We start from the raw sequence: 21,453 nt of genomic DNA, 5'->3' as shown, positions 1-21,453 counted from the left end.
TAAGCAACTTCAGATGACCCCTAAAAAAAGCAACTTCAGATGCTTGCGCATTTTCTTTTACCTCAAAGCTCTCAATCGTTGATTTAATCCCTCAAAGGACGTCCAGGTTTCTTTCTTTCAGAACAGGGTCTTGGTGCTTCAGAGATGGTGTCTTCCAGTCATATTGGGGCGGTTTGCTCTATGTTCTCATCTTGCACAATCAAAGCAGGCTCTAGCGTGTGTTTCGGATGGAAACAAAGCCATCCCCAATGACACAACAAACTAACTGAGTGCATTGGCAGACGTTCACTCTCTTAAGTCTCATGTAAATGCGTAGCCTAAATTTGTCCTGAGAGTAAGCAAAATAGAAGCTCAACATGATTGATAGGGGGCAGAACTGTTGGAAGCAAGCAATGCAAACACACACAAGTTGCATACATTTGAATCTAGACAGAGAGCAAAACTCCAGTTAAATAAACAGAGCAGAAGTTATCATCATGAGAAGAGCATAATAAACATATGGCTCACTAGCATGATGACGGTAAGAAGTGCATGACATTTTCGCCGATGCATAATAGACAAGAAGAGCATAATAAACTCAGTCTATCACCGATGCATGTATGAAGTGCGGGAGGGAGATATTTTAATTAAATTATCTGGAACCGTACTCTCTTATCTCCACAACATAGCCCTTATTTAGATGCACTCAAAATTTCAAAATTTTACAAAATTTTCCGTCACATCGAATCTTTGAACGCATGCATGAAATATTAAATGTAGCTAAACAAAATAACTAATTACACAGTTTGACTATAATTTGCGAGACGAATCTTTTGGGCCTAGTTAACCCATGGCGAGATAATAATTATCAAATACAAACGAAAGTGCTACAGTACTTTATATTCAAAACTTTTCGCATCTAAACAAGGCCCTATTTTAAATGTACAGTTCAACATGTTGAACAACAGTACTACTCTGCACATTCTTAATTTTGAGCGCAAAATATTATGTGCTTGCAACATTTTTCTGGATAATTTGTGTGCGTATGTATCTTATGTATAATAATTTTTATCCGCACAAAAATATGTGCATCTAACATTTTATAATTTTTGTTATGTGCAAAAGTATACTCATGTTAATTATTATTTATAGTGGTGTCAAATCAGAACGTGCCAATTTATGTGCATCTTTTTTTAAAGGGTTTTTAAAGTGAAAATTTGTGTGCGTCTTGAACAATAAACACAGTTGAGATTTTGTTGTTATGCGCAAATATATGCGCGTTAGAGTGTCTCAAAAAAAAATGTGAATTTTTCCTATGCATGTATGCATCCTGATCGGTACTCTATGAAAAGAAGGAATATGCATCCAGATGCAGCTCCATACATCTAATGTTGGATGCGTCTCAATTTTCGTGTTCGTCTCTCTACTGCTCTCTAGTGTCTGGGCGACTAGGCTTCCTACCTGACACCCCCTTCTCTCCGCAACATGTCACGAATCGTGTTTTTTAAAGCTATATGAATGGCTCATGGCTGTAAAGATGGGAGGCCAGGAATAATCCAAGTTCGGCATTGCTCCTTCCGTTATGGAGTCTAACGCACACTAAGTTTAGATCAGCAAAACAGTGTGTCCCTGTAAGTAAAACTGAACTTTGGAGAATGTTAACTCTTTCCTGGTTTAGACTTGAGACATGAGAGTCTTTCCACGGAGACATAGCTCATGTTGTCGGTTTGTCGTTCACGAGTGCTTAGCACTGTTAGTTATCAGGTACAAGGAGATAATTATTATATAGTATTGACGACAATAATTTTTGAATAACAGAGTTGCATCAATCAAATATAAAACGTTCCACGCAGGTCAACAAAATATTCAGACTTTGTGCTCACTGGAACACGCTTTATATTGGGAATATTAGCAAGTGCTGCTTGAGACTAGATTCAGTGGTTTTGAACACGCTTCGGCTGCAGCAACATCCACACCAAGTTTGCTGGGCCTATGTTGGCTGAGTTGGGCCGACAGGAAAGGCCTAGTTAAACGCGAGCTGTCCAGTTTTTTTGCTTGAGTGTGTTTCCATGTGCTTCTGCATCTGTGGCAGTTGAAGCAAAGACTCGTCCAAATGGCTCAGTTGAAAGGTATAAGGCTCGACTTGTGACTCGGAGTTTCTCTCAACAGTATGGGTTGGATTATGAGGAAATATTTAGCCCAGTGGCAAAAATCACAACTGTTCTAGTCTTGCTCGCATTGGCCGCTTGCAAGTCATGGAAGTTGTGGCAGATGGATGTCAAGAATGTTTTTCTACATGGCGAGCTTATCTAAGGATATCTACATGGAGCAACCAAGGGGCTTTGAGAGCAAGATTCACCTCGAGTATGTTTGCAAATTAAAGAAGGCTCTTTATGGCTTGAAGCAAGCACCACGAGCATGGTACGGGAAGATTGGTGAGTTTCTTTTGCAAAGTGGTTTCAAAGTTGCTCCATCAGATTCTAGCTTATTTGTCAAGGAAAAAAAGGAGACTAGTAATAGTTCTAGTCTACGTTGATGACTTGATAATAACCAGATATTTCTCCGAGGAAATACAAAGGACAAGAGAAAATATCTCGATACGATTTAAAATGAAGAAGCTTGGAGAGTTGAAATATTTCCTTGAACTTGAGGTGGAGCGCACAAAGGAAGGACTATTTCTGGGCCAACAGAAATATGCCAAGAACCTTCTACAAAGGTACGGAATGCTTGACTGCAAACCCATCTCTACTACTATGGATCCCAATGTGAGGCTACAAGAAGATAAAGGGAGGGATATGGAGGATGTGACTATGTATCGACAACTAGTCGGGAGTCTCATCTATCTTACATTACCTCAGCCCGATATTTCATATGTGGAGTGGTTAGTCGATACATGAGTAATCCTAAGAAGCCTCACCTTGATGCAGTTAGGCGTATCCTCAGGTATGTTAAAGGCACCATCAATTTTGGTATTCTATACAAGAAGACAAATGATTGTCTGGTGATGGGATACTGTGATGCCGACTATGCAGGAGATTGTGGCACACGATGATCGACTACGGGATACTTCTTCAGTCTTGGATCTGGAGCTATATCATGGTGCTGTAAGAGACAACCAACTGTGGCATTATCCAGTACCGAAGCAGAGTATCGATCAACAGCAATGGCAGCACAAGAAAGCAACTGGCTCAAGCAGTTGATGGAGGATCTTCACCAGCCAACAGAATACCAAGTAAGGATTTTCTGTGATAATTTATCTTCCATTCGTTTGGCAGAAAATCTTGTCTTTTATGCAAGGACCAAACACATAGAAAGTTCACTATCACTACATAAGAGAAAAGGTCCTTGAGGGTGAGATCATAATGGTGCCTACCAAGACAGAGGAGTAGACTGCTGACATACTCACAAAAAGTCTCAACAAAGCAAAGTTTGAGAAGTTTCGAGAGGCACTCGGCATGGTCTGCAGGACAACATTGAAAAGAAGTTTGCCTTGAGGGGGAGTGTTGAAAGAAGGCAAGGCAACCTTCTAGAATGCTCTACACTATGCAAGAGTAAGATATTTACCATGGAGCAGTCTAGATTTAGTAATAAAATAAATTAGATAATGTTGTAATATCTAGGAACCCCTTGCCTATAAATAGAGCCCCCCTCTCTTGTCATGCCATCCGTCCAAGAGAGTATAGTAGATGAGAAGGACGAGTGTTAGGATAGCCATAAAGAGAGGATGTATTGTGTACTCTTGTATGATACTATTGTGTTATAATAAAGCAAGTATTTTGTAAGTATTAGTCTCCCAGTTTCTAAGTACTTAGTGTATAAGTTGTGATCTATCGTAGGTTGGCTCTGCCACCCAGGATCCCAAAGAGTCTGGGCTTTATCGTAGGAAGGCTCTGCCTCCCGGAAGCCAGTTTCATCTGTTGGTAAGCTCTGCCAACTGGAAGCGCGAAGGCGGCTCTGCCGTCAAATGGACCTTACACACTAAGTAGCTAGAAATTGAAAAGGCTAACTGACTATAGAGTGAGTTGGTGTGTCTTAGGTGTAGGTCATCATATTAGTGGGTATTAGGGCCACCTCGGTTTTGAACAGACCGATTGTCCCATGAGTGAACAATATTCCAACAGGGAAGATCCATCACGAGGTAGTATGTGGTGCCTTGATCACCACTGCACATCTTCTCCGTCATGTCCCATCGCCGGCTAGGCTCCATGAATATTAACGATATCAAGCCAATACATCTTGCCGACGCTTGAAATAGAGCCCTCGGTGATTCAGGGTCCAGCTTGATGAAGGTATTGAACACGGTGACTACCTCAGCGTCTGATAGCTCGACCTCAGGGTTGTGACGATGCTCGAACATTTCATAGTAGTTGTCTCCACACTCGAGGGCAATGCTCTCATCCACTAACCAAGAATGATCACCAGACTTCCACAGCTCGTAGAAGTTGTTCCCCACCAAAACTCCCTTAATATATAAGGAATTCAGCTCAAAACACAATTTGATGGTTTCTTGGGCATTCTCTCCCTCAATCAATACCTTACCGATCAAATCAATGGAAGCCAATGAATTGTCTTGAGGCAGGATGAGTGATTTTATCTACACAAACTCCATATGCTCCCGCCTTCTGGACTATGCTCTTGTAGATACCACCAAGTTTGTAGCGATACGGTGATTTGGTGGTGTCAATAGTAGCTACAGGTGTAAAAGTTTCACCCCTTAGCTTCTGCAGTGTAAATTCCGTCTTCTGCATGTGCAAAATTAAGAAATCAGTTGCAAATTAAAAATGCACACATAAATCATGAATTGCTATCTCTTTAAGCATAAATAAATTTCAAGAAATTTATTCATAATAGTTTTAGATATCGAGAATCCGCATTGAATAATTGGTATGTTTCGGTAATCATACATTCAGTAATGAAAAACCTCAATCGTGGTACTTGGACTCGTATGTCTAACAAAGAGAGACAAAACTAAAACCGGTAGGGTTAAGATTCCCCATGGATTTTCGTTAAAGAGAAACTCTGTTACATCCCGGATTTTTCCGAAATGTTAAAGAGAAGAGGCTGCTAGGGCAGCAATGGAGGCTAAACAAGCTGCAGCCAAAGCATCTGCAGCTGTAGAAGCTGCGATAGCTACAGAGATGGATGTAGAGCCAATTGAAGTTGAACCTCCAGAACCTTCATCCCCTCGAAGAGCTAAGAGGTAAAGAAAACTAGACAAACACTGTTGCTTGTCTTATTATTGCCATTCTAATACTGTGTTCTTCAATTACAAGAATCTTTGCCTTGATATTCAACTTGTGGCTAACCTGGATGACTCAACTGTTTTAGATGTGGAACCACCTGCACCTAGGAAGTTCACTCCACAGAAGAAGCTGGTACCCAAGATCAAGAAAACCCCAACCAAAAAGAAGGCAACTATTGACGGTCGTTAAGTACCATTTATGTTTCACTAACCTAGTTCCATAGCTATTTTAGAGTTTGTAAGATTTCAGATGAGCAAGAGCGAAATAAGAGGAAAACACGATGAGGACGCCACACAACTACACAGAAGATCACAATCGGCGTCACTCACTTACAAGGAGGGCCCACAAATTAGAGAAAACGGGCGGGCCAAGGCAAATGCACCCCGTGGATAAGATCAGGGGCCACAAGTCAGCGTCTCAGAGAAGGATGAGGACGACCGGCTGACACGTGGGGCCGACCGACCCTAGGGGTCGGCCGCACCTGGATGGCATCCCATCCAGGTGCACTTCGACGTGGCGTGCCCCCTACTCCTCCTGATCACCTTCCATATGTGTAGATGGCGGGAAACCGACCTCCACTAGTATAAATAGGGCCCCCTCTCACCCCTCACAACACACACACACCATTTCACACCATTTCTCTCTCTCTCTCTCCCAAGGCTCTCTCTCTTGCTCTTAGTTTAGGGTAGTGGAGCTAGGCTAGTTTCCCTTTAGCGAATCAAGTCGTCCTCGGAGTCGTTGAGCGATCCTTGACTCTCGGTATGGCTTTGTATTCTTTCTTTCAATACTCTATTCATAATATAGAGTTTGATCATGGTTGTTATGCTATCTTGATAGTTTATCAATCCATGCTCATGTTCATCATGAGTTGTGTGACGAGTATGGCTAGGCCAGATGTTCGGGGGTTGGATAATGGTTTGTTGTGCTTTCGGGCTTGCTCTAGTGCTTTGCTTGTCCATCTGGAGGGTGGGAGCCCTGGGGGCATTAGAGTAGTAACCTTGTACGCGAGCATGGTGCTCAGGTATGCGGGATCTAGTGGATATTCCCGTGCTCCACGGTGTGAAAGGGGTAGACGGCATGAGGTGACAGCCATGTCCATCTGGCGTAACAACAGTTGTTGCGTTTAGCAAAGTCCCCGACGTTCGGGTTCGGTGTAGGAGGTACATAAACAGGTAACGGGACTGGATGTTCTCTAGTGCGGGACCTTCTCCCCTTATCCCTTTTCCTGGTTTCTGCAGCCTTAACCATGTTCTAACATAATATTTGCTTTGAATAGATACAATAGGACACCTAACCTAACCTAAGCTCCAGCTAACCTAACATAGGATAGTTTAGTTTGTTCTTTTGTTCTTTTCTCTCTTTCTTCCTTGGGTGTTGGATTTGTGATCGTGTCACATTACCCTGCTTTATCTTTTATATCATGGCTTACCCCTGCTAGAGTTTTGCCTATTACTTGAGGAACAATGTCATGATTAATGTTAAGTATAGTACCTTTGCTACTGCCATTCTTTGGGAAAATATAAATAACGATACCCTTACTCTCCGAGTAAAATGCTACAATGGTATATCCGTGCGCTTGCGGATCCCATCTGTAATCATATAGACTATACCACGAGAGTGGCAGTCCTTGGTGCAATTGCTAGGGATGGGCTTAACACCCCCGTTCCTAGTGGTTATGCCAAGAAAGGTCAACACACATTTCTGGCGTCGTTACTGGGAACTAATCCCTCTTGGTGGCGACGTTAAGAAATGCCAACAGCAACAAGGGGGGAAATGAGACCAGTAACATATTGATTCTAACCACATGATTTGGTACCTTTTGTCATTTGCAAGCGGCCTGAACTATTGCAATTGGCCTTGTTATGTTGGTGTCATGAACTATTGTAATTGGTCTTGCAATGTTGATGGCTTGAACTGTAAGTGGCCTAAAATATTGTAGTGTTGATGGTCTAAACAATTGGCCTTGGCCATGATATGTTGCTGGCCTGAACTATTTCTGTTAATTTCAGTTTGGTTTGTTATGAACATTGTGACGGCCCAGGTTTTTTTAAAATAGCCAATTTAGGGTAATTAGAACCAAATTATGCATCATATGCTTAAATTGCTTGAAAAAGGATCTTTTTGTAAATATAAAGGTTATATGTGTAATTATGATTTTATGCAAGGTCCTTTCTATAGTTAATTTGAATAGGGTGTGCAAGTATAGCTTTTGTGGAGGGTGTTTTTGTAAAATTCAGTGCATTTATTACATGGCAGCAAATTTTGCTTTTAAGTTAAAATTTAAAGTGAAATTGCATTGAAAAAGACAAAATTCCTGGAATTCAAAATCCCTCTTATGTTTTAAAAATTAGCTCTTGAATCTTTGATCAAATAAATTTTTGCACAACATCAAAGTTGTAGATCTTGAAAAATTAAACAACTTTCATGTTTGGCACTTTTTCATTTGAGCCCTAGATTAATAGTTATCCTTGTTTTACAGATATGTCCCTGAAATTTTTGGAAATAGCGTTTAGGTCCCTGTCTTCTTCTCCAGCCTGCCTGCTCTGCTTCCCGCGCCGCCGAACCGCGCTGCGCCGCCCGCCGCCTCCCCGGCCAACTCCAACTTCGCCTTTGCGTTGCGCTGGCCTCCACACGTCGCCTGGAAGGTCCCCGCCGCCACCCAAGCTGCTCCGCTGGCCTGGTGCATGCACGCCACGCCGCCCAGAACCCCCCGCCGGCCGCCACCGCGACACCGCCGTGGACAGCACGGGTTGGAGGCCGCCGCCCTCTCCTTTCGCGCGCTTTAAAACCAGGACGACTCCCTCCTTCTTTTCCCTTCGATCATTTGCCGCTTCCTCGCTCCGGACGCCCAGAACACCACCGCCTCCGCCATTACCGCCCGAGCTCGGAGCTCGCCGCGGACAGCCACCCTCCGCCCTTCCCCGCCCGTAATTAACCCCGCCAATCGATCCGCCTCACTCTCGCTCAGCTCACTGACTTCTTCTCGTCGCCTATCCTCCACCAGAAACCCTAGCCGTCGAGCTCCGCCGCCGCCAAGAGCTCCACCGCCACCTGCTCACCGTGGAGCTCATAGCTCCGGTCCTCCTCCGCTCAACCCAACCCCACCAGCAGCTCCGCCTTGGCCCCTCGAAGCTCACCCACCCCTCCTCCTCGCCCAGTCCTCACCGGAGCGCCGCCTCCGCCGTCCTCCTCCGCCGCTGGAGCAACTGCTCCGCGGGGAACATCCAATCCGACCACCCCGAGCCCCAAAAAGACCACCATTGGGTTCGCCTTGGCCTGCTCTCCATTTCCCCCAACCCCACCCTCGCCGCCGGCGACTCCTCTCGCCGGTTTTGGCCGGTCAACCACCGCCCCTCTGCTCTGACCCGGCCGAGGACCTCGGGTGAGAAGAATCAAAAACTCAGGGGGTTATGTGAATAGGCTGTGACTCATATGAATAGTGCCACTAAGGACTTCTTTGTAATTTTTGCTGAGAACTTTGAAATTCCATAGAAATTCATAGGAAATTCAGAAAAATATAAACTTTGATGTTTTGGAATCCTTGTGTTTAGCTCTATGCAGTAGAATCATAATATGTTAGGCTTTTGTTGAAAGTTTTTGCTGTATAAATGGTTTTGTGTCACTAGGTAAATAAATACTAAATGTTTTATCTTTTTCTCATCTGATGATTGAAAGCTTGTCTTGCTCTGAAATTTTTATGGTAGTTTACACATGTAACACTAGTTTTACTATAAAAATTCCGTGCTCAGTTCTCATGTGTAGCTATTTATTTGATTTAATGTTTGTTTAGTAGACTTTAATTATGGAAAATAGTTTCTGTTCATAATAAATCATGAAAATATTTCTGAATGTTCTTCTTGAGTAGCTTAGCTTTTCCAGGAAGTTTGAGCATCAGTTCATGACTAGAACAGGGGTTAAAAATGAATCTTGCTAAACTGAAGTCTGTTTTGTTTATTTTCTCAAAATTATTTCTGTGTAGATAAAATTATGAAAAATTCACAGTAGCTATTTAATCTCTGTGTAAACCTCCTGTTAAATTTTTGAGCTTCTGCTTTTCTCTAGTTTGACCTCTATAATTCAAGCTTGCTCTAGGTGTTGTCTGAATGAATGAATTGTTGTGATTATATGGCTACATGTCTTGGCATGATTTTTACAGGGTAGCTTAATCTGCTTATGTTCTGTTTAGGGTAATTTTTGCTAAATTTATTACTGTTTGTGCTTTGAGTTATTTATTTATTAGCAACCATGGAATTAATTGCTATAGGAATCAACCACCACTCATTTTATGAAGTTAGTTTAACCTTCTTGTGCTGTTGATCTTGATGCCTTGTGTAGTTAAATTTGTTATGTAACTACTCTATAAACGTTTGCCCATGTGTGTTTATAATTCTGTTCTTGCATTACATATAGATACAACTGCTTTGTCGGACGGAACGTACGAGCTGATCCCGGATTCCGAAGAAAGGGATTTCGAAGCTCAGGTGAACACCGCTGTACTAACTGAAGCCCCGGACCAAAGTTCAGAAGAGCCTAGGGCTGAAATAGTTAGTGACTACTGAGAAGGCAAGCCCCGGACATAACCCATATTTCAAATTATGATCATTTACTGTTGTTACTTACTTGTGCATTTACCGTTCTTAGGATTTGAATTGAAACCCTAGATGCATGATCCTAGGAACCTATGTACTGAACACTAGACTTGAGTTCGACTACTTGCTAAGCTTATAGGACCGGTAAAAGTCGAGTGATTGCCTGTCACTCACGAGCTTTATAGGAATTGCTTGTTTACTTTCTGTTATCAATATAAGGACGACGGACGGGGTCGTATTCGATATCATGACCTTTGGTGAGACCTCGTCTGTATTGATGAACTTGCTAAGGTCGCGGTGTGTGGTAGCGGTGGTTAAGTTTTTGAAAGTACTAGCCACATGCCGTAAATATGGTACGCGGCAAGCCTAGTAGCCGATTGGACCGGGGAATAGATATACCTGACACTCTCTTGTAGGGATAGATTTTATTTTTATGTTGCGCCACACTATGACTTCAAGGGACAAGGGTGGACCGGGCACGGGTGGACCTTGGAGCCCTGTAGTCGGGGAGAGTGTTCCTATCCACAAGCCGGAAAGAAAGGTCAACGGTTGTTTGGGAATGACCCGACGGTGTTCCAGACGTGTGTGCTAGGTTTATCCTTGCAAGGTTGAATTTCGATTCAGAATCGTCCGCCTCTCACGATGAAATGAGACTGCTTGATCCCTTTGCCACACAGAGTAATAAGAGCAATAATATTATTTATCAATATTGATGTTTGCTTAGTTTTCTACCATGATTGGTTAGTAATTGCTTACATAGAATGGTTAATCAACTAGAATCTTGAAAGCTAAAACTTGAAAGTAAGGATCTACTCTTTATTGCTTTTCAGCAAAAAGGAAAACCAGAGCCTCACAAACCTTGCATAGTCTAGCTATAGTGGGCTACTTATACCCGTTGACGGTTAAGTCTTGCTGAGTATTAGAGTACTCAGCCTTGCTGTTGAACCCCTTTTTCAGGTTTGAGTTCGAAGAGCAGATCGCTAGTTTGATCTATCCATGCTCTTTGCCTCCTGGCTGGTCCGTAGAGTGGGATACGTCTTCGGCCGGCAATGACTTTGACGAGTGATGCCATGCTTGGGCTAGCTTGGCACCATTTTACGACGTGTTGTAGCCGTCGTGTTTTATCTTCCGCTGTGTTTAAACTCTGAACTTATGGTTATGGCTTGGATAACTGTTTTAATAAGGTAGGTCTTGTAATTATGCTTTAGAACTGGTTTGTAATAACTTTTGTGCCTGTGATGCAAAACTTGTGGTTGTAATAACTCTGGACTCGCCTTCGTGCGGGGTATGCTTGTTCGATCCGAGAACCGGTGGTTGTATCGGGACATTACCCGACAGACCAAGAATTGTTCCGTTTGAAGTGCGTTTGTGCCAGTGTTGCCTTTATGATGATGTCCTGCGCACTTGAGCCGGGATAATTCAGGTGGTTCTGCCACAAACATGATGCTATTTCTGTCATCTTGGCAAAGAGCAACATCATGTTCACTTCATTAAACTCAGTTCATTACAACTCACCCCTGTTCCGCTAGGCGTCGATTAGCCGGCGATTAGGCGCGACTACGCGCTGGGCGAAGCCCGTCGCCTCGCCTATGGGGGTAGTCGCCCATCTAGGCGGGCGGAGGTGGCGACTGGCGCGGAGAAGCAGGGACAGGGGCGGCGGAGGTGGCGACCGGCGCGGAGGAGGCTGGGACGGGGGCGGCGAAGTCGCAGAGGAGGCTGGGACGGGGACCGCGACCGGCGCAGTCGGGAAATCACCGTGCGGTGGAAGGGATAGGGTTGGGATGCGGTCCCTTAGAGATAAGGTTGCTGTACAAATTGGGCTTGGGCTGTTTTATGGGCCTTTTATGTAATATTTGGCCCACATGTGTCCTATTTTTTCTTTTCTAATAGACTTTTGTAGGTAAAATATGAATGGATATAGAACGCCTAGCAAAACGCCTAGCAACGCCTAGGCGCGATTAATCCCGCCTAGGCGCTAGGCTGAGGATCAGCGCCTAGAATCCGCCTAGCGCCTAGCGGAACCATGCAACTCACTTCATTACAACATACATGATCACGCATCCAACTAGAACATAGACAACACACACAAAGAACATGTTCATCAGTGACTCCATCTTCTTCTCCAGTTCATTTCCAATCTTATCACCATTTGGACTATGCGCTGAACTTTCTTCTTGATCCACAACCTATTCCCAATTTGACGGGCCAACTACGATGATGCCATCATCCTTCAATTGCTGGAAGTATCCCTTCTCAAACTTATAGTAACCACACATTTTGGGATACTTAAGCAAAATCAAACAAGTCTCAGAACCCTAGCTGTTGATTCAAGGTGAAGAACATGGAAGAACATGCACAGAGCCTAAAAACTTACCCCAAACTTACCCCATTCCTGGGACACTTGACGAACAGGCGACCATGGTTCTCACCTTCTTCGTCCGCCCCTCAACCACCCGAGTCAAGCTGCACTCCGGGCATGGGATCAGCGGGAAGCCGCTGAGCTCACCTAGTGGACCTGCAATGTCGGGAGCAATGCGGCCGCTCCGGGCATCTTGAAGCCTGCTTCTCGCCCTAGCAGCTCTACACGACTGCGCGTAGTGCGACATGGCGGCGTGCCGCCGGCGTTGCTGGAGAGCGGGGGAGTGCGTTGACAGAGCAGAGGAGAGGGAAAGAAGAGAGTGGGGTATGCCGGGTTTGGGCGTTGGGCTGGACATTTCAGGTTAGGCGTGCGAGTGTGGACCTGGATCTCTGCTGGAGCGACAAGGTGGTGTCCACGCAAGCAAGAGTGGTAAAATTATATCGATTTTCTCTCTCCTCTGCTATTTTCGTAGTGGCAAAATTAATATTATATGAGGAGGTACATTGCATTATACTCCTTCCGTTCTTAAATATATGACGCTATTGACTTTTTTTTTGACTATTCGTCTTTTCTACAAATATTTATACAAATAGCCAAATCTTCAAATTAGATTCAAGAGACTCTTGATAATAGACGTAAAGATACTCATTTCACTTCATTTAACTAATTAATTAATTAATGTTGATCAAAATTGAAAAAAAAGTCAACAGTGTCATAAAAAAAGAACAGAGAGAGTAATGGTATAAATGTTAAATACCCTAACCAGGATAGCTAACCCTTGAAAGACGCTAAAAAAAAAAGGAAAAGCCCAACAGAGCGAACTGGATCGTTCCCTCCAGCAAGAACTCGCTTCTTCTCTTCCCCACCTCGACGAAACCCTACTCCGCTGGCGATGTCGTCATCCGCCCCGGCGGCAGCGATGGCCGTGGACGACGCGGAGGACGACCAGCTCACCTCCATGTCCACGGAGGACATAGTCCGGGCCTCTCGCCTCCTCGACAACGAGATCCGCGTCCTCAAGGTGAGCGAGCCCAGCCCTAGATCGGGTCCCCCGCGGTCTGCCCCGAGGGTTCTGAATCCTCGTCCGGCGTTAGGGCCTGGGTTTGATTCGTTGGGTTGGTTTTGTTTTTGGTGACACGCAGGACGAGCTGCAGCGGACGAACCTGGAGCTAGAGTCGGTCAAGGAGAAGATCAAGGAGAACCAGGAGAAGATTAAGCTCAACAAGCAGCTGCCCTACCTCGTCGGCAACATCGTTGAGGTAGGATACGCCGCAACGCCTTCGGATTCGTTTCCAAATTGCTAGACCTCTGGTTATTGTTGTTTCTGATCTTAATTTAAATTATCATGGAAGCGAATGGGTGAAATGTATGTTACTGGTCGGTGGTCACGAGATTTGCTATCATAAGAAGGGAATGGGTGAAATGTGTGTTACCTTTATTGTGAATTGTTCTCAATTTTCCGCCTTCTAATTCTTTTTTGGATCTTTATGTGTAAGGGCCACAATATGCAACAAAACAAATGTTCTGCTTGTTTTCTTTTACAAATTATAGTAAGGAGTAGTTTGCCCTTATTAGTAGTAATGATTCTATAATTTGAGTAACCATGTTCTGGTCATAAGAATCCTAACACCCAGATCTTGTTTATTGTAATTTTTATTAAAACTCCCCCATCTTGTTCATGTTAGGATTATGGCATAAAGGGCTTAAGCACATGTTTCTCCTGCTCAGAAATTCAGCCACTTCAAATTAGATAGGGGTAGTTTGTCTCTACAGCAGCTATCATTTAATTTGAGTAAACCATGATCTGGTTAGAAATCGTAATGTTCAGAAGCATTGGAACATGATTACTGGTCTGTTTCAACACCCTTAGCTTTGAAGATTTCAAGTTCAAATAAACCCCATCAGGACATTAGCGCTATCTTTGCAGAATTGATGGTTTTGTACTTTTTTTTAAAAGAATCTATGCAGCATTCAAGTATCTCATGTTAAATAAACGATGATTTGCACAATGTAGTATGATTCACTGTTGTCGCTTACTATGCTTCACTCCACTCTTCATTGGGACGTGTGATAAATAGTTGTTATTTGTTTTTTTTATCTTTGGCATTTGGCGAGCAGATGGTCTGTACATGTTTTGATTTGGGATATTTTCCTGTATGACCTACTTATCATTTTCCACCCTTATCAACTGTTTTAGATCTTGGAAATGAACCCCGAGGATGAAGCTGAGGAGGATGGTGCTAATATTGATTTAGACTCACAAAGGAAAGGAAAATGTGTTGTTCTGAAGACCTCCACGAGACAAGTGAGCAATCTCTTTTCATTTCATTTCTGTCTTTTACATCATATTCACCGTTTCTCTTTTACTTGCATTCAAATTTCATATAATGTCGCAATGCACTTTCTAAACTTTGGCCATTAATATGTGTATGAGTATTAGATTTATAGTATGAAAGATGTAGTTTAGTAAATCTTCATCAAAAGTATCATATCATTGATAGTTAAACATTTTTTTGTTGTTACTAACATATATCTAAAGAGGGTAATTGTCAAAGGCTACATTAGATGCCCTTTATAAAAGACAATAAGTCAATAAAATGGCGAATCATGATTACAGTGCTTCTTTTGATCATCAGACAGTGGATTTCAATTTAACGATAAATCTTAACTTACCAGGTCTAGGCATGTTGGGATCTGAATTTAACTTAATGTTGTTATGGTTTGGGTGCATGCATGATGCCACTAAATATGTAAATGTAAACTAAACGAAAAGAGGAATATGTTTTAGCAGTCATATGATTAGTTTTTTTTTTAAGACAAGAGTTGTGTAGAGCAGTTGTATGCTTGCTCTAATCAGTAATTCAAAGTCTTTTCTTCTGTATGAGCCTGGCATTGCATGTATGGATTATGTATATTTTACTTTGTCATTAGCCCATCAATTCTAATTCTTCCATGTCTCTGATTGAATCATGTTCTAAGGTTCAACTTTAAAGCATTGAAGCATTTTATGAACTGCATTTTTTTCTTTGAGTATAATTTTGAGTTTAAGGAATCAAATCACTGATCGAAAATCTTTGTTTTATATGTTGATGATTTCAGACTATATTCCTTCCTGTTGTTGGGTTAGTTGACCCTGACAAGCTCAAGCCAGGTGATCTGGTTGGTGTGAACAAAGACAGCTACCTTATACTGGATACACTGCCATCGGAGTATGATTCACGAGTGAAGGCAATGGAGGTAGATGAAAAGCCCACTGAGGATTACAATGATATTGGAGGTCTTGAAAAGCAGGTATTTTACTTTATGAATGTTGAAACCTTGTAAGTGTTCTGTTTAGTAAATGGCAATATCTAGAGCCAATTGTTGCTCTTTAGTGAATAGTCGAGTATGTGGCATCAATCCATTCATTAACAATGAGTAGTATTATTTTCCACTCATTTGCTCCTCCATATCTTCTTCCTTGCATCTAATACAATTGAATATAATAGATTCAAGAGCTTGTGGAGGCAATTGTGCTGCCCATGACACATAAAGACCGGTTCCAAAAGTTGGGTATTCGTCCTCCAAAAGGAGTTCTTCTGTATGGACCACCAGGAACAGGGAAGACACTCATGGCTCGTGCATGTGCTGCACAGACTAATGCAACTTTCCTGAAGTTAGCTGGTCCACAACTTGTTCAGGTAATTATTTTAGTCGAGAAGCTCTGTTTTATCACCCGAGTGACTCGATTTCATGTGATAATGTTTGTACTTGCTACTTATTGCGCTTTGTTCTTACCTGGAGTTATCTCTGCTATAGCACCGCACAAGTTAATTTTTATGTACATGAATGGTTTTGTGGTTTCTTCCCTTCAAGTTCTGTTAATGCTGCTATTTTGTTGGTTTCTGTTGTCTCCTGTGCAACCTTTTGGTTCTGGAGCAGTATTCTCCTATGTCAAGGTTCTCAGAAGCTAGTTTGGCATGTTTTGTGCCTTCTACCTTTGGGACATTGATATAAATTGTCGTGGGCTTTTGGGGGTACCCACAGCACGCACCCGCCTTTTCCCCGAGAGGGAGTACTCGGGGAAGTGCTAAGCTATTAGGCTGATCTAGCTTCGGGGCAAGAACGCAAGAACACACGGATTTAGAGTGGTTCGGGCCGCCAGAGTGTAATACCCTACATCCACTGTGGGGTGTATTGCACTATGAATGAGTCTATCCTCTGCCCCCAAGTCTCTCCTTTGGACTTTTTCCTTCCTCTAATGGGCGTCTCCTTTTTATAGAGCAAGTAGGACGCGTACACAGGCGTCGGACCCCGACAGGTGGGCCCAACAAGGATGTATATTTTACTAGACAGTAGTGGTGCTACCGTGATGGAGAATCTCTTGCCGGATACCCTTCATCGTCCTGTAGACTCTCTGGCCGAGGGGGGGGGGGGTCTTCTCCTGTCTCATCGGCGAGGCGCCCGTTGAGGCAGTGTAGCTTGCGGCGTAGACTGTTGGGTCTACCGTGTAGGCGTTATGATACTCCGTCGCCGAGTTGTCGTGTCTAACTGGTGTAGCAGACTGACGTGCGTGGCGTGAGTGGCGCCAACGGCTGTACAATGTGCCTTGGTAACGCGCGGTCAACAGTATAGCCTGGCGAAAGTCTCCTCGGGCTCTGTTGTGGTAGAGCGCTCTTAACGCCTCCCGCATTGAATGCGGTAGGTGGCCAAGTCTTCCCGAGGAAGCTTGGCAGCCGCGCGCGTATCTGCGTCTGCGGACACGTGGCGGCTCCGGACCCCCCAGGCGGGGTGTCTGTTCCCTCCCTGCCGAGGGATCTGGATAGTATATGGTGGTCCGGGACCCCGTGGGGGGTCCGGGGGCCCCGGCCGTTTTGGCCTTGAGCGCTTTCTTCTCCAGGACACGTGGTGACACCGGACCTGTCCCGAGCAGGAAGCGGGTCCGGGGCTGTTGGTCCGGTGAGATGAAGCCGGACCCCAGAGATCCGGCTGCTCAGCTCCTTAGGGCACAGTTACGGATAACTACACGAGTTTTGACATAGCAAGAGGGGGTACTCCAGTCCTGAGGTACCGACATAAATATTGTTGGTTATCTTGTTTAGGTCTAGTGTGTTCTTCAATGTTTTAGTAAGCATTTTTTGCATACATATTATTAGTAAAGGGTGTACCCAGTGCTGAAAGCTCCCATACAAGGTAGGGTCTGGGGAAGGGAATTCCTAGGCAGCCTTACCCTTGCAAAATTCCTTTAAAATTCTGTTAAGAGGCTGGTTCGAACCGAGGACCTCGAGGCCACAAGTGGAGAGTCTCTACCACTGCACCAGGTCCGCCATTCATTTTCTGTTATTAGTGTCTGTCCAAGTAGATTTCACTTTTTGATTATGGTGCTTGCCCTTCAAATTTATTTAGTTGGACTTCTACTCAGTTGCATAAAGAACTTAGCGAATTAATCCAGGCTTTTGCATTTCATTTATAGTTTATGTATTCTATGCTATGGCATTTGTAGAACAAAGCTGCATGGTTTAGTGGTTTGACTAAATGCCAATCTGATTGCATGACTAACTTACCATGTGATCCATCTTTGAAGAGACACACATGAGACGATACTTTGCCATGCAAAATCTGTTTATTTATTCTTTTATCTTGAGCATAGTTTCCAATAGAGTACTAATGACATTCTTTTGCTGTTTCAGATGTTTATTGGTGATGGAGCAAAGCTTGTCCGGGATGCATTTCAGCTTGCCAAAGAGAAAGCTCCCTGTATTATATTTATTGATGAGATAGATGCCATTGGTACCAAGCGATTTGATAGGTATGTGTTTATGACAGTTCGTGTTATATTATTTTGTTCCTGCATTAGTATTGGGTGATGATTGTATCCTTCATGTACTGAAAAGATTAATATCATCATGCATAGAATCACAGAAACTATATTTATTTGTCATTCAATGTAAATATTCTTATTAGGAAAAAAAGAATATCTTCTGTAGCCTGTAGGATAACTACAATTTTGTTGTGTGCCTCTGCGTTGTAGTTAGGTTTGTGTTATAATTTTTCATTCCTGCATTAGTCTTGGCTGATGATTGTATCCTTCATGTACTGAAGACACTAATCTCGTCATGTATAAGATCACAGAAACTATATTTATTTGTCATTCAATGTAGTCCAAATAAAATAGTCCTATTAGGAAAAAATCTTCTTTCTTTAGGATAACTATAGTTTTGTTGTCTCTGCAGTGAAGTTAGCGGTGACAGAGAAGTTCAGCGGACTATGTTGGAATTGCTGAATCAACTAGATGGGTTCAGCAGTGATGAGAGAATAAAGGTCATAGCTGCGACAAACCGTGCCGACATCCTTGACCCTGCTCTGATGCGATCTGGTCGTTTGGACCGAAAGATCGAGTTCCCTCACCCATCTGAAGAAGCAAGAGCTAGAATCTTGCAAGTAGGTCTCCACAACTTATTATGTCTAATTTGCTCAAGTTTGTCAATAGTTTTTTTCTAGGTCATGCTCCAACTAATATCTGTGTATGGTTCCCTATAGATTCATTCGAGAAAGATGAATGTAAATCCCGATGTCAACTTTGAAGAGTTGGCTCGCTCAACAGATGACTTCAATGGTGCACAGCTCAAGGCAGTTTGTGTGGAAGCTGGTATGCTTGCCCTGAGGCGAGATGCTACAGAGGTGACTTACTTTCCTTCATTTGTACAATTCTACAACTTGCTTGTTATGAATGTGAAAGCAAAATAGTATTGGGGGAAAATATTTTTGGTGTCTATAGGTTGATCAAATTTATTTTTTTTCTCGCTTTCTTTTTGGGATGATTGTTTGATGTAGCTTCTGAGATTGGTGTCTGCTTGTGCAGGTGACTCACGAGGACTTTAATGAAGGAATTGTACAAGTCCAGGCCAAGAAGAAGTCGAGCTTGAACTACTATGCTTAATAAAATGTATGCTAAATGTTTGTAACTGTACGGTCCAAGATATATTTTTGCGTTTTCTTGGAGATGTGAGTTTTTAACACCATCAGGCAGGCCCTTGCTTCAGTCTCTGGTGCGCCAGAAAAATTGTAGTTTTGGGGGTGCGCCAAGAATCCACCGATCCAGCACGCTTGCTCGCTGCCTCAGGCTGCGCTCGGTGGCGCGGCGCCTCCGCTCCACCGCGCGGCGGGCGGTGGTAGGGCGCTTCCTCGTGCCTGCGGTGGTGCGGCACCTCTCCTCCGAACGCGACGGCGGCGAAACTCGGCGCCTCCGCTCCACTCAGCAGCGGGCGGCGGCAGGGTCCGCCTGCCCGGTCGTTCGTGGTGGTGCTGCGCACGCTCTCTGCTCTTTGCATGTGCCCGCTTGGCATTGGAAACCATGAGTGGAGCTCACTCAGGGCCTGTTTGTTAGGGTTCCGGCTCTTCCAAAAACAGTTCCGACTCCGGCTCCTTAGATGGAGCGGCTTCTCTGGTGGAGTTGGAGCCGTTTTAGAAAATGTTTAGCAAAATAACTTCACTTGTTAGATTGATGTGTAAGCCGCGTGAAGCCACGATTTCATGGCTTTACTTTGCCTGTGTAAGCTGCCGATGGCTTCAAGACCGACTTCGCACGTGAAGCCGGTTACAAAACAAACGTTTGGGAGGGCTTCACCTGGAGCCGCTCGTGAAGCCGCTCTAGAAGCCCTCCCAAACGGGGCCTCAATATGGAACCAAGCGCTAGCGGCTCTCGCTAGATGCAGGGATGTTCTCTCCCTCTTCTAAGGCCGTGTTTAGTTCTACGCGCAAAATTTTTTGCGTTAGAATCTTGTTAATTTGAAGTACTAAATGAAGTCTATTTATAAAATTTTTTTCACAGATGAATTGTAAATCGCGAGATGAATCTAATGATGCTAATTAATCCATGATTAATTAATATTTAGCGGATGGTTATTGTAGTATCACTGTTGCAAATCATGGATTAAGTAGGTTCATTATATTCGTCTCGCGATTTACAGCCCATCCATGCAAAAAGTTTTATAAATAGACTTCATTTAGTATTTCATGCATGTGTCGAAATATTTGATGTGACATTTTTTTTGCTTACGGGTTTATAGGGTGGTTTATAAGGTGTGATCTAAACAGAGCCTAACTTTCTCTCTGACGTAGCGATGTTCTCTCCCTCTTCAACTTTTTCTGTGACATGTCTGTGCTGTAGAGAGCATTAACGGCCCGTTGCCGGTACGCTTAAGACATGTTTAGTTCAAAAAAAATTTCAAGATTTTTCGTCACATTGAATTTTTGGACACATGCATGGAGTACTAAATGTAGTTTAAAAAATAACTAATTATACAGTTTAGCTGTAAATGATGAGATGAATGTTTTGAGTCTAATTAGTTTATAATTGGACACTAATTACTAAATAAAAATGAAAGTACTACAATAGTCAAATTTAAAAAATTTTGCGAACTAAAAAGGTCCTTAATTTTTATGTTTTGAGGTTAGATGACATGGCTTGTCTATAAGACAAGCTTATTGGACTTGGGCTTGCTCTCAGAGCCGGGGCAAAGCTAGACACGGTAGCTCGGTGGCCCCCGCCCCTCCTCGATCTGAAGTCCCATCCATGTCTCTGCCTACTGGCTCCAAACCCCAGGTCGTCTCTCCCAGTTGCTCGCCGGCTGCCGTGTGGCCGTGAGATCGATCGAGAGGAGAGGCGAGGAGCGAGCGAGAAGCTCACGGCAGGCAGCGGCTGCCGAATGCCGGTCCGTCTCGGGCCATGAGACAGGTTTGGGGCTTGTCCAACAACAGTTGCACTGTTCTTACAGAATACCAGACTTTGGGGCCGTTTAGTTGTAGAAACAAAAATTTTTGGATGTCAAATCGAGGGTTTGATCAGATGTCGGGAGGGTTTTTCGAACATTAATTAAAAAACTAATTTCAGAACTTACTTGGAAACCGCGAGACGAATTTTTTGAGGCCTTTGACTGCATCATTAGCACATGTGGGTTACTGTAGCACTTATGGCTAATCATACACTAATTAGGCTCAAAAGATTCGTCTCGTCGTGTACATCCAAACTGTGTAATTAGTTTTGTTATTTAATTACATTTAGTGCTTCATACATGTGTTCAAAGAGGAGGTGAAAATTTTTGGGTGAAAATTTTTGGTAACTAAACGGGCTCTTTGTTTGCCACTGTACTCGTGCAGAGTCCCGAACTCACTTTGGCTCAGCTCATTGACATGACAAGCCTTGCAGTAACAACTGTCCACGTTAAGGCCTTGTAATAAGATGCGAAAAGTTTTGAGTATAAATTACTGTAGAACTTTCGTTTGTATTTAGTAATTATTGTTC

At 43.4% G+C, this 21,453-nt stretch overlaps 1 protein-coding gene across 2 annotated transcripts; it reads left to right on the top strand.

The window, feature by feature from the left end:
• Window positions 1-12,949: 12,949 nt before the first annotated feature.
• LOC120670553 (26S proteasome regulatory subunit 6A homolog) lies at window positions 12,950-19,191 on the top strand. Of its 2 annotated transcripts, XM_039950688.1 has the most exons (9): window positions 12,950-13,191; window positions 13,313-13,429; window positions 14,368-14,475; window positions 15,270-15,461; window positions 15,659-15,850; window positions 17,840-17,958; window positions 18,383-18,590; window positions 18,690-18,830; window positions 19,012-19,191. In XM_039950688.1, the coding sequence occupies exons 1-9, from the start codon at window positions 13,063-13,065 to the stop codon at window positions 19,087-19,089; spliced, it is 1,284 nt and encodes a 427-aa protein (XP_039806622.1). In that variant the 5' UTR covers window positions 12,950-13,062; the 3' UTR covers window positions 19,090-19,191. The 2 variants fall into 2 exon arrangements, with proteins under 2 accessions (XP_039806622.1, XP_039806623.1); XM_039950689.1 differs by lacking the exon at window positions 14,368-14,475 and having other exon boundaries at window positions 12,957-13,191.
• Window positions 19,192-21,453: the final 2,262 nt, after the last annotated feature.

This window comes from Panicum virgatum, chromosome 4N (assembly GCF_016808335.1).
Source record: "Panicum virgatum strain AP13 chromosome 4N, P.virgatum_v5, whole genome shotgun sequence".
In the NCBI taxonomy this organism is placed as follows: domain Eukaryota; kingdom Viridiplantae; phylum Streptophyta; class Magnoliopsida; order Poales; family Poaceae; genus Panicum; species Panicum virgatum.
Note: the sequence above shows the minus strand (reverse complement) of the source record. Positions and strands in the feature narration are given on the sequence as shown.

What these genes read in the sequence shown, in the direction of transcription:
- LOC120670553 (XM_039950688.1), top strand. Translation starts at nt 13,063, where the DNA reads ATGTCGTCATCCGCCCCGGCGGCAGCGATGGCCGTGGACGACGCGGAG. An exon ending in ACGAGATCCGCGTCCTCAAG is followed by an intron (nt 13,192 to 13,312) that starts GTGAGCGAGCCC and finishes GGTGACACGCAG; the next exon opens with GACGAGCTGCAGCGGACGAA. An exon ending in CTGGTCCACAACTTGTTCAG is followed by an intron (nt 15,851 to 17,839) that starts GTAATTATTTTA and finishes TTGCTGTTTCAG; the next exon opens with ATGTTTATTGGTGATGGAGC.